This window comes from Mesoplodon bidens, assembly GCF_964165515.1.
Source record: "Mesoplodon bidens genome assembly, chromosome: 8".
NCBI lineage: Eukaryota > Metazoa > Chordata > Mammalia > Artiodactyla > Ziphiidae > Mesoplodon > Mesoplodon bidens.
This window is the reverse complement of record NC_138165.1, coordinates 3,729,518-3,743,177: the sequence shown is the minus strand read 5'-3', so window position 1 is coordinate 3,743,177 and position 13,660 is coordinate 3,729,518. Positions and strand designations below refer to the sequence as shown.

Below are 13,660 nucleotides of genomic sequence, written 5' to 3'. Positions count from 1 at the left end.
TCCACAATGTTCTGTGTAGTGTGGAGACCTCCAAGACAGAATCATAGCTCGATGTATGAAAAGATAAATTGACTTGTCTGAGGCTGCAGTGATTCAGGGGCAAAAATGAGAACTCAAATGACTGTTAACACTACTATTTTTGAGTATTTACCATAGATCAGGCACCGTGACTATATCATATCATTTACTTCTCTCTATAACTCTGTGATATAGGCATTACCTCCATTTTTCAACTTAGGATACTGTGGAATCTCAGAAATAAAATAATTTGCCCAAGCTAATTATGGTGGAAACTGGGGATCCGGGATTTCAGAACAAATCTGTGTGCTTCTAAATCTATGTCCTTAAAGCACTTCATCACACTACTTGGACCTTGCCATGCATCCTTAATTCATAACTTGACACATTATTTTCTTTGTCTTTGGACTCAGAGCTGTAAATAATATGCAAAGGATGCTGAGATATAACATTGATTTTGAGTGTTTTTTTTTTTTTTGTGGTACGCGGGCCTCTCACTGCTGTGGCCTCTCCCGTTGAGGAGCACAGGCTCCGGCCACGCAGGCTCAGCGGCCGTGGCTCACGGGCCCAGCCGCTCCACGGCATGTGGGATCTTCCCAGACCGGGGCACGAACCCGTGTCCCCTGCATCGGCAGGCGGACTCTCAACCACTGCGCCACCAGGGAAGCCCTTGAGTGTTTTTTGAGTGTGGTGTTGATGTCTTTGTGTCTACAGAGAGAGAACCAATATGAATTAGCTCCTCTGTGTTCTCATAAACAAATTGCTACATCATATACCTTGCCTTGATTGTTGTGGCTTGGTGCTGTGTCTCCCAGTTCTCAGGAACAAACAAGATGATGCATCATGTGCTTACCTGAGGCTGTGTGGCTGGACAGTCCAACCCACCCATGTGCAATTATCAGACTGCCTTATATAATTCAGTTCAGCTCAGATTAACATATATTTATGGCATACTTGTTAAGTTTAGGGTTGAAATAGACACCAAGTGACTAGACCCCTGCCCCTTCTGCCCTGTGGCCATAGACAAGTTATCTCATATCTCTTAGCCTCAGTTTCCTCATTTGTGATGGAAATAATGGTACCCACTGCATAGGTGTGTTACTTTTCCCCTAGTACATTTCTGGCTCAAAATCACTGCATATTCATTCAATGTCAGTTTCTTACCTACATTTCCTTTTTACTCTCAGTAAAATGGTGTGTCCTTACCATGAGTCCAAAAACACAACTAAAAAAAAGAGAGATGCAAGAGGGCAGAGATATGGGGATATATGTATATGTATAGCTGATTCACTTTGTTATAAAGCAGAAACTAACATACCATTGTAAAGCAATTATATTCCAATAAAGATGTTTAAAAAAAGGGAAACATGAATAGCTTAACCCCATTCATTTTTAACTTTCTTGTCAAAGGATGACTAGTCAGTTTCCTAGTTGCATAATTAACAGAGACAAAGCCAGAGTCATTAACAATAAAGATCTCTAAAACATAGAAAAAAGTAAAAAGCAACAAACCACCTAGAGTTAAAAGGTGATAAGAAACATCCTAAACTGATTAAAACCTGTTGGCAGGTGGCTGAAACAAGTCCTTGGAGTGTTTTTAAGTGGCTTTATGATGCTTATTTCAAGTTAAGTTACTGAGATAGCCGATCTCTTCATGGAGAGAGGTAACGTTTTGTGTTCCATCAGCACTGCATTGGGCAGGTGGGGTGCTGTGAGCTACAAAAAGCAGCAGCAAGCTCTGTAAACTATCTGCTTTTCTGGAAAGACTTAAGGAAGATGTAAAATGCTCTTGTTTTTGGAAGCTGGCCATGGGTTTTGTAATTGGCATCCCAGACTTTCATGCATACCTATGAGATGAAAGGCCCTCTGTTATTCCCCTGCTGCCCCAACCCTGCAGCAACCAGCAAAATCACTTTTGAAAAGAGGAGGCTTGTTAAAGAATCACTAGATTATCCACATTTTCTCCTCTCTTTTCTTAAATTTATGTTTTGCAGGACAAATGATACTGGCTTTCTTTCCTTCAAAGACCACTTGCCTGTCACTCAGATAGTTATCACTGATACCAACAGATCAAACTCAGAAGCTGCTTGGAGAATTGGTCCCTTGCGTTGCTATGGTGACCGTGAGTACTAAATTGAAAGAAGATTTCTCTCTGTCTTACATAAGCACAAGATGTTTTATTCCCTTATCCTTTTTCCCTGCAGTGTCCCCCAGTCTTGCAAATTATCTACATGCCCAGTGCTTTCCTGTACCCCATTCAAAAACAATGAACCATACTCAGGATTTTTTTTCGTTTGCAGGACACTTCTGGAATGCGGTATCATTTTATACAGAAGCCTCTTACCTCCACTTTCCTACCTTTCATGCGGAATTCAGTGCTGACATTTCCTTCTTTTTTAAAACCACGGCTTTATCTGGAGTTTTCCTAGAAAACCTTGGCATTAAAGACTTCATCCGACTTGAAATAAGCTGTAAGTGTTCTCATTTATGAATTTAATATAACTGGTCAACAGAAGTTTTAATCTTATCTTTGCCACCAACAACTAGTGTATTATTTAGATTATCAAATTAATCTCCCTGGGCCTCTGTCAAATTAACAATGATAATTTCTAGTTCCTTCTTATGCTTTTTGTTTTATTATTATTTATCAGTGTTTAAAGAGTCATTCTCTCTTCAAACTAGTGCATTTCCAAAATTCCCATAATTTATTTATGGTGTCTTTTATCTGATCCATGGGCATTTATTACCTATTCTTTTTTTTTTTTTTTTTTGCCGTACGCGGGCCTCTCACCGCTGTGGCCTCTCCCGCCGCGGAGCACAGGCTCCGGACATGCAGGCCTAGCGGCCACGGTCCCAGCCACTCCGCAGCATGTAGGATCTTCCTGGACCGGGGCACGAACCCACGTCCCCTGCATCGGCAGGCGGACTCTCAACCACTGCACCACCAGGGTAGCCCTTACCTGTTCTTTTAAGCTTCCACACCACGGAACTTTTTCATTGCAATTTCTATGGAAAGCTGAAAACATTAGTATTCTGCATTCTATTTATACTTGAAGTGAAATTTTTGTTGTACTTTTTCTCTGCAAGTAATTTCTTGACTTATTTCCCATCACCAGGAGTATGTGACTGACCAATCAGAATTTCCATCGTTTCTCTACTACTTCACCATGAATAGGGGTGTATCTAGTGAGTTAGGTGTCAGGACATGGATCATTTTTTAACATCCCATCTCCTATATACAAGTTATATTAAGAAATAATCATAAAGTTAAAGGAAAAGTAATACAAATGCAGATGGGGAAGTGTTCTGTTAATAAACTTTTATTTGTAATCATGCCAATAAAAATATTCCAGTACAAAAAAGATACACAATACAATAAAGAATTTTAATCTCATTCATTCATTTTTATATAAAAGGGAAAAATACCTACATACTGGTCTTTTCAAGTAATAGTAGTAACATTAAAAGTTTTGTTCCTTAGACTTGACTTATGCAAATTTGTGAGTGAGTTCATCAGAATTGATTTTCTTTTTACGTCCATGTTCAAAGAGAGTATAATCAGATTTGTCCGTTTATCTTCTCTCTTACTGATCAAAGGATACTTTTTATTAACTTTAAATTTAAAATGTTTTTCACATTAAGCAATAGATATAAACATTTTAGGAAAGATTTTAAACATAAGGCTAAGTTTGATAGAGATTCATAAAAATCCCATTTTACAATAAATTCCAGAAATTGCTATTATCTCTATGTATTTTTTTCATGATCAATGTTAGCCACTTTCAAATAACTCTGAAATAAAAAATAACCACTAAAATATTTTTATTAGAAAATTCATCATGGGTTACTATTCTACTTGGTAAAACCTTACAGAGTTCCTAAGGTTTTAGAGTTGCTTAAGCTCTCTTTGGGTGCAATTTGTGTTCACAGCCCCTGTGGTACTATATATTCCTTGTTTCAACAGTAGATCTAAGTTAAACAATGATAGCACAGTAACTGTAAAAATGGGAAATCAGAAATTGAGCTCTTATTCTTAAAAAAAAAACACATATATGAGTCTTCATGTTCAGGAGCCAATGGTACGTCAGGAGTTCTCTATATTAGCTTCCCTCTTGAATATAATATGTGGTAGGTAATAAAATGTACTATTTGAAACTTACACATTATTAAAAATTAATACTAACATCAACATTTGTTACAACTTAAACCTACAAAAGTTCCCCCCCCCGGTGGAGGAATGTTTCATTGCTGATATTATTTAGAATTACTGGTGTGTGGCAATAATAAAAAACAGATCTACTTTTAGTTGCTTTTGCTAGTTTTCTGATTCTCTGCATTCAGTATACCCAATTCTTTCTTATACACAAGGTGGACTGCTCCCACCATCTTGCCCTTATTAAAGCTGTGACCATGAAGACTTATGCTTTTCATTAGGTGCCTCTTTTACCTGGTTTTAAATGCATGTTTTTTATGATTTGATTGTGGCAATTGACCATATTACAATAATAATGTGACAGCATGAAATACCCTTGAAAACCTAAGTAATAATGTCTTAGCAACAGAAACTTGGAAATTTGAGAGCTCCAGAAAAAGAGACAAAAGTACTGGCTGGAGGAGATGGCTGAAGTACATGTACAGGTCTCCTGCAGAGCACAGAGCAGCTAAGTGTTTCTTCTGCAGCTACAGCCCAATACAAAGAAAGGCATCTCTTTAACTGAGAGTTGTAATCTCCTTTTACTTCAATGATTTAGACTACTAATGACAGGAAGCTCTTGCGGCTTTAGTGTGAAATAAGATCCCTCATAGCTACCTTGGCCAGGCTTTAAATATGTGGAGTTGAGTGCCAGCCATTTCATAATATGGATATAATAACCTCAATGTAAATTTAATAACAATCAGGCCCTAAGGCCTTTCGATTCATTAAAGCAGCAGCAAATGTCATGACATATTATCACAAGGTAATGAGTGATGATTTCATGTTAATTATATTTCAGTGTCCAATTTGTTTGTACTTCCTCATACTATATTTTGTCCTTTGGTTTGCACAAAAATGTTTTCAGTGCAAGGGGTATTAAATCTGATAAAAATTTAAAATCCATTGATGTCATTGTTCAGTGCACACTTTTTCACCAAATCAGAGAATTTGTATTTTTTGAAAGAGAAAGATTTTGTATAAACTTGTTTAAAGTACGAGGCCTCAAAATTTTCAAATATTTTAATTATTATTATTATTTAAAAGGAAAAACAAACAAACAAATGGGGCTTATCTTGCATTTCTTACGAACAGTGGCACTCAACCTATGTCTTTTACACAGATGGAATTTTCACCCTACAGTGTTCATAGTAAGATTCCTCTACAGATCAGCTTCTTAGAAAGAAAATGGCCTTCACATAAATGTAGTAGATTTCTCAAGTAGATCTCTTCCTCATCCCCAAGGAGTAGTCCTCTGTAACTATCCAAACAGAAGTTTTCAAAATTGATGTATCCGAATTGTTGGACAGGGAACAAGAAGTTTACCTAAAATTTTCAATTTATTTCTTTCTGGATCACTTCCAACTAAGACATTTGAATTTTGTAGCTTTAAGATTAGTCCATATTCTATGAAAGGCAAGATGTTTCATTATGTCCTCAAGTCTTAATGGATTTGTTTCAAATGAGACTGAGAAAAAAATAGCTATTTTGACAATTAGCTCACAATGGCTGTGCAGGTTGAAATAGATATTTTGGAGTGGATGGGGGATCAGAAGGAAATGGCTGTTGAGGTCAGTATGGCATAGCAGAAAGAGACTACTGGTTAGAACCCAATGTGGATTCTAATTTCTTTTTCTCTAACTCTAATTGTGAGCAAGTTCCTCACCCCTTCAGTGCTTATTTATGAAAATGGAATTGTTGATGCCCATATGTCAATCAGATGCATTTGGCTGCAATTAAAAGAAAATTCAATCTTAACTGGTAGACACAAGGATGGGAATTTATTGGTACCAAGACACGTGACCAAGTCCGGAATTGGTGGGGCACTTTATTTCTGGTTGGATTCAGGAGTTTAACAAATGTTAGCAGTGGTCTAATTTATTTCTCTCCCTGTTCTGAATTCTGAATCTCTACTTTCGTCAAGGCTATCTTTCCCTCAAGAAGGAGCCACATTTCAGCTGGTTGGAAAGCACTTCTTTGCCAGCTGTCCACACAATCCTCCTGATATGCAACTCCTCTGACTACCTAGGAACAAATGCTTCTAGACAGGGAAGTAGAGATTTCAGACTGCTTTTTGCCAGAGCCCAGCCTTATCCCTTGGGTGGTAGGGGCAGCTAGCTGACCTTAAAGCCTGTAGGGGAAAAAAAAATCATTTTCACTTCTAAAAGTCTGAGTTCTTGGATGAGAACCATGTGATAAAAGACAGAATAACAAGAGGAAAAACAAACAGAAGTTTATTAACATGTATAGCTCATGTAGGGATGGGAGATACCCAGAGGAAATGAGTGACTCAACAAGGTGACTTAGACCTCCAGTTCATATGACATATTAAAAAGAGAACAATAAATTTTTGGAGAAATAATAGGATAAAGGAAAGCTGTTTTAGGCTTCAGAAGTAGAGATAAAGGCTAGTTAGTCAAGTTTGTTATGTAGATTCTTCTGGTGGCATCTCGAGGCTGATAGGGTCTAACGTTGTCTCCAGGTGATTAATGTTTGTCCTCTTAGTAGAGAGGGGAGGAGGGATGGAGGAACAACTAAATCTATATCTATACCTCTATATCTATATCTATATCCTCATCTATATCTATATATTCTAGAAGTTTGAGTTCTGACTTTCAAATGTATCATGTCAATAATATTACCAACTGTGATGGTAACTTGAAGATACAATCCTCAGATCCTCAAGAATAGGAAAGATTAATTCTAATAATAATTATATTTATACTAAATGGTTGAGTACTCTAATTAGACATAGTACTGAATGTTTTATATTCATTATTTAATTTTGTTTTCAAATAATCTCATCTATAATCATCAAGATATTGCATTATGATTTTCATGTTCAACTCACAGTCCAATATGCAGATGAGGAAGGTGAGCCTTGAGAGGGTAAATAACACACCCAACATCACCCAGTAATATTCAGAATCCAGGATTCAATTCTTTGCTCATTCGAACAACTCCCTGCTCTGCTTTGCAAAACTGTTTCAAGAGCCAAGAAGGTGAGAAAATAGCATGATTTTCCTCCATGTTTTGAGGCATAGGACATTCAGCAGGTCTTTACAACTTAATGTAAAACTGTGTGTGCTTTTTTTCTGGAATAGGAGCCACAGTTGTCATCAGTTCCTCCAAGAGTCCATGTCTCCAAAAATGTTTAACAATATTTCATTTACTTCTCATTCTACAGATGAATACGTGGGAGGTCAGAGAGGTTAGGAGACTACATTAAGGCCTTGCATCTCTTCTTTATTCCATTATGGTTCCTGAGACATCTCACATGCCTGACCTGTGTAGAGCTGAGAACACAGAGATGGTGTCACAGTTTGAGGAAGGAAGAACATTGTACAGGAGACTTAGAAGGCATCTTCTCATCTCCTAGGACCACTTGGTGTACAATCTCTCATGCTTGTGGCAGGTTCCTCCACTTGACATGCTCCTTCTTGGTCAGTCTTCTCAAAAGTACACCATGAGCTCATTTTGTTTCATTCATCTCTGCTTAGCACAGGCCCTGGCTGGGTAAAAACCCACTAAAAGACTCCAGTGACTCCTTTGCTTTGTCTTGAACCATAGGGTGTAAATGATAAGGGAGGATATTTGTCAGACAGTTGGAGGGAGAAGATGGTAAATTCATGATAGAGGTAATGCTGCCACTGGGCCTCCAGCTTTCCCATTTAGAACCACTGAGCTATGCCCATCCCCCCAGCAAATGAGATCTAGTTGACGTTGGCCTCAGGTGTCCTGTCCACCAAGTCACTAGCCAGTGTTGGAAGTATCACCATGTACTTACATTTATTTTCATTCAGTTTTTTTCAGGCACCCATATTATATCTAGCTTTGACTGCTGGGTAGGGACTGCATAGGTTTTGGGGATGGTGGTTTTCTCATAGGACAAGTGGGTTAAAAAGTGAGCTCCAGAGACACATCACCTGGACTTAAATCCTGACTCTGCCCCCTCTGGGTTGGAGTGGCTTCTCAGCTATCTGTGGGTCAGTTCCCTCCTCTGTAAAATATTACCTTTCTCATATGATTGTAGGGAGTTGATTCATGAAGAATGCTTAGCAGAGTACCTGGGTCATGGTAAGTGCTCAATAAATGTTAACTATTATTATTGCATTTCACTGATTCTCCCCTAGTTCTAGGAGGAGTGAGTTGAACATAGTAGGTTTTTAATAGTGACTTGAATAAAGTTAAATAATAATAATTTTAGAAGGTTTTTAAGGAACCTAACACCTTGGTATAAAACTAAGAAAAAAAAATTAAAGAAAATTACAAAATTACATTTAGTGTGTGCAGGGTAACATTTTAATGAATGAAATTTTAGTTTGATGGGAGCTTCCTGTACACAAGGCCCAATCCTAGGTTCTGGGTGTCCAATTCATCTATAGGTTGCAGACTAGCTGGGGAGACAGATCATAACCAGATCATTACACAACAGAGGGATAAATGCGGGGGCAGAGATAAGTGCAGACCAGAAACTAACAAGGAGGTAGTGGTGACAGGGGGTGGCAGGTCGTCACAGCAGTGGAGCAAGCCTTCCTTCCATAGGGATGTGCTGTCTGCATGGAACTGGATATCCACAAGACCAGCTTTGCAAGAAGGCTTTTAGCAAAATCTTTAGCATTCCTCCCCTTCAACTTCAAGAGTCTTTACCTATGTTTTTAGAGAGAAATACATTTATGCTCAATATCTCAGTAATTGTTTATTTGGTCTCAAGATAAGCAGGGCTGCAAGGTAGCATTGGTGGCCTGATAAGAAACAAGCAATGGCTCAAAGGACCAACTTCGCTCTTATTTAATCTTTCAGTTGTTGAATCTGATTTGCTCCCTTCAATTCTGTTTCCATTAATGCATGGGTTTATGAGCCAAAGACAACTGACGTGGGTTGGTGAACCATGCCACAGTGATGATAATAACAATAGCTATCATTGTTGAGTACATCCTACATGCTAAGCACAGTTCTAAGAACTTTGTCAGGATGAATTTATAAACAACCTGACAATTAGGTATTGTTTTTATTCCCTTTTACAAAGGATAAAAGTAAGAGCTGACAAGCTCGAAAACTTACCTCAGGTCATGGGGGGTGTCAGAGTCCATGTCTCAAATCCCATTTGTAAAGCTTCTATCTTATTGCCTCTCTTTGCAGTCAGGGCTCACATTCACCAGGAAGCCAAACAATTCAAACTCTCTGCTACTTGAAATTCTGCATATTGGGGGCTTCTTATACCAAGTCTGGCTTTCTGTTGGGGTTTAAAGCCTGAGGAAGGAGTGGTCCAGGGTGATGACTGACCTTTGGTATTGCTGAATCTTCAGGTCTGCTAGTTGATGACCTTGTCAAAGAAATACACATGTCCTATCTCGGGTGTAAAGGAGGGGGGCCATCACAAGGTGCTGATAAGGAGGGGAAGGTCTGGAATATGAAGGCTGCTGTTCCTGAGAGGGGACTGTCTTCCCCTCAACTTTAATTTATAATTTACCTCTCCACATCCTTCAGATTTAGAATTCTAACATAACAAAAGAAAATATAAGAAGATACACTAAAATTGAGAAAAAAGATGGCGATTATACTTTTGGAGTCAGATTCTACTTACTCTCTAGGCAACTTCAAGCAAATTATTTCATTTCTCTGAACTTTCATTTTCTCACCCATAAAATGGGCATAAAAGTAATATAAAAACTCTTTCTCATAGAGTTGCTTTGAGGCTTAAAATGAGAGAATCTATGGGCAGTGCTCCTCAGAGTGCATTGTATTGCTGTGCTGCTGCTACTTCTCTCTCTCTCTGTTAATGGTGATAACACCACCGTCACCATCCCCAACATCACCATGACCACCACCATCACCATCGCCACCATCCTCACTACTACCATCACCACAATCACCATCACCTTCACCACCATCACCATTATCACCACCATCAGCATCACCACCATTACCATCACCATCATCATCCCTATCACTACCATCATCATCATCACCACCACAACTATCACCATCATGACCACCACTATTATCTTCCTGTCATCATCATCATCAACATCATCATCATCACAGGTAGCATTTCCCCTGACTGGCTCTTTCCTGTCTTGTAAGATAAGCAGATTGCTATAGAAGGGCACAAAGGGTCATGGGAGGAGCCCTGCGTGGGGAGATGGGGGGATAGGGTTGTGTTTGTTCCCAGACACTGCCACTTGCAGTGATGCAGACAAGGCACTTAAAATTTCTGAGCCTCCTTTTAAAAAAAAGTCATAGGAATAGCATGAATTCTTGTATCATATATATTGATGAAATAATACATTATAGAATAATAATATATATAATACACATAATAATATGTTATATATATATATATATATGAAATACATTATTATAATATGCATAATGAATAATACCAAGCACTGGACTTTCCAGGGTGTGGTCTTCTCCTCGCAGGAGTGTAGCTGCTTAGCTAACCAAGTATCTATAGCTGTCCATGAGGACACAGATGAAGTCAGAACAGATCCAGAAAACCCAGAACCTTGGAGCAGGTGCATTTTGTCAGATCAGCATCAGTGACTCTGGTCCCTATCCTGTTTCTTGAATTCTCACAATGAGAACCAAGTGGGACAAAAAAAGAGCTTGAGATTTAGTAGTTGGTAGTTATTACCATTAATGGTAATTTTAATACTGCAGGGATTTCATCTGAAGGCCACTCTACCTAGCTATTGATGTATGATCGTTTTTGTCATTCGTTCAGGGTATGCTTGTGCCCTAAATGCACTGACGACTCCCTTCAACTTTCTACCTGTTTCCTTTTTGGTTTCAGCTCCTTCCGAGATCACTTTTGCCATTGATGTTGGGAATGGCCCCATAGAGCTCATAGTCCAGTCCTCTTCTCCTCTGAATGACAACCAGTGGCATTATGTCCAGGCTGAGAGGAACCTCAAGGAGACCTCACTCCAGGTGGACAACCTCCCAAGGATTACCAGGGAGACCTCAGAGGAGGGCCATTTCCGGTTACAGCTCAACAGCCAGCTCTTTGTAGGTAGGTGACATCTTAAGGTGCCCGGTGTGCTAAAAACCCTACAAGACCACTGTGGAACCAGGCCCAAGGAAAATTCCTATTTTATTTTAGACCTGGGAAATGATTAAAATATTTCATAAGGCATTTATAATTATAAACATAATTTCGCAGATTCTTCCTTACTAGATTTATTAGCTACAACAATGGAAGATGATGTCATCGCTTAGCAAAATTTGAGGGGGTTTCAAACTCTATTTGTATCTTTTCTCCTTGTACATATTATATCTTCAGATGTCCAGGAACCTCTATTACTTTTCATCCCTATCATCAAAACCTACTCTTAGAAAAAGAATGTATCAGCTTTTTAAACCTTATTAGAAGTTGACTTTAAGTCAGTGGGCGACCATTCACCCTTCCTAGTGATACCTGACTCCTGATAATTATTGAGAACCATGTAATGAAATACGTTACAGCATCTCCAAGGGATTTAGGGCATCAATAATATGGTGGTGGAGAGAGCTACTGATTTTTAAACTAGGAGCTTCTTTGATACTCCCTGAAATCACGTCACTTAGATGGCTGCCTCATAACTTGCACAGAAAAAAGCCCTGGTCCCTAAGCAGACGTCTCTCCACTGGTCATTTCCACTGTGAGACTCAGAATCAACCTTTAGATAAGTTGTTCCTCTGAACTGGCTGCCACTGCTGGCAGTAGGGCCTGGGAAGTCTCAAACATCATTCACTGAATCATTCATTCATTCCACAAGCAGTCAGTGAGCACCTAAAACAAATCAGACACCTTGTCAGGTGGTAGGAATTGAAAGATGACTTGTGCAATGAAACTTCTTTTCAAAGAGCTCACTCTGTGTGTGTGTGTGTGTGTGTGTGTATGTGCGTGCACACTGTGCGAGAGAGACAAAGAGGCAGAAAGAGAGAGGGAGAGAGAATTTAGCCACATTAGTCCAGGTAGGAAAGGTCCGCCTTATAGCTACAGTTTAGAAAGGATTTTTTGAAAGTAGGTTGAGCAGGGCTTATAAAGCTTTAAAGACAAAATAGAGCTGGAAATGTTAGTGATACTGTATTATTATCAAAACCAAGGCACTGCTCTTACAAAAAACTTGAAGTTCAGACAGTAGCATAAATTGGTTCCAAAATCTGCCAGTATACCCAGATTTACTTTTCTTTCCTTATGTATTTATTTTACCAACTCTTACACTACATAGCTTTACTGCTAGTAATGAAATGCCATCAGCAATCAATGGGTGTTTCTTACTTGCTTCCTTTAAGTTTGGGTCTGTTCAACTTTTAACTCTGAGGAAATCTGTCACTAAGAACACACCAGATAAAAGAAAAGTAACAGAATATGTAATCTCTCTTTCCAATAGGAATCATATTTCTTTCTTCATCTATCATGTTTTACCTATCCATCAGAAGCTAAGATATGAGTGATTAAAAATGTTTTTATGATGAAAAAGTACTCACTTAATTAACCTACATCAGTGATATGATTTAGTATTAAAATATATTTTTTTAATTTATATTGATGTTTTCATTCCATTTAAACATCACCTTTTATTGCTCTGAATAAATTTGCTAGTCATCAATATTTAATGTCATTTTTGGTGTAATCAATTCAAGTAGTTTGCAATTTTCATAAATTATATTCCATGCCAAAGTTTAATTTATCTTCAGGCAGTACTGATGAATCTTTCTGGCTGAAAGGTGTATATAAAGATGGAATTTTTTAATCCCTTCATGCAAATTTCATGTAGTTATGAAATTATCATATGTGAATGATATGAATATGTGAATATGTGACAAACTTTGTGCAAGTCAAAAGGGAAAAGAGGCTGCTGTGTTTCCTTGTGGGTTTTTATCTCTAGATGTTTCTGTTAACTGATCACAAATGCAATGAGTAAGAGCATGTCTATGGGTCTGAAGAGATACCTTGCTCTAGCTGTAGCCAAGGTCAGCTGCAGCAAGAGCACCTGCTTCTGGTATGTTTCTTCCCAATAGGCTCCATCTCAGATGGTACTCTGCTTTATTGAATTTGTCTTAATGTACTTGAAGAAGAAAAACATGCTGTTGGAGGCCATTTTAGTCTGTTGGTTTGAATTTTGTTGTTTAGTGTTCAACCAGTTTAAAAGTGTCAGGTGGCCAAAAAAATTGAAGTCCCAATATTTCCAGTTTGCATGACCCAGTGTTTTTTTTTTTTTTTTTAAAAAGGCCTCTACTTACCTGGAGCAGCCAAAATGATGAATTGCATTCTCTATCATTCAGAAAATTTGAGTCACTGGATTTTTATATTTGCTAGGCAGAAAAAGATATTATTGTGGTGTGCTTTTTAATTTTTTTTAATTAAAGTATATTTGATTTACAATGTCGTGTTAATTTCAGGTGTACAACAAAGGGATTCCGTATACGTATACATATACACATTCTTTCTCAGATTCT

At 38.3% G+C, this 13,660-nt stretch overlaps 1 protein-coding gene across 2 annotated transcripts in view; it reads left to right on the top strand.

The window, feature by feature from the left end:
* The window catches only part of CNTNAP5 (contactin associated protein family member 5), a gene marked incomplete at its 5' end in the record, with an annotated part of 887,048 nt that overhangs the window by 740,912 nt on the left and 132,476 nt on the right, over nt 1–13,660 (top strand). For both annotated transcript variants that reach the window (XM_081242026.1, XM_081242025.1), the window contains 3 exons: nt 2,013–2,140; nt 2,319–2,489; nt 11,010–11,228. In XM_081242026.1, the coding sequence (XP_081098152.1) occupies nt 2,013–2,140; nt 2,319–2,489; nt 11,010–11,228 (518 nt within the window). The remainder of the gene's footprint in view (nt 1–2,012; nt 2,141–2,318; nt 2,490–11,009; nt 11,229–13,660) is intronic.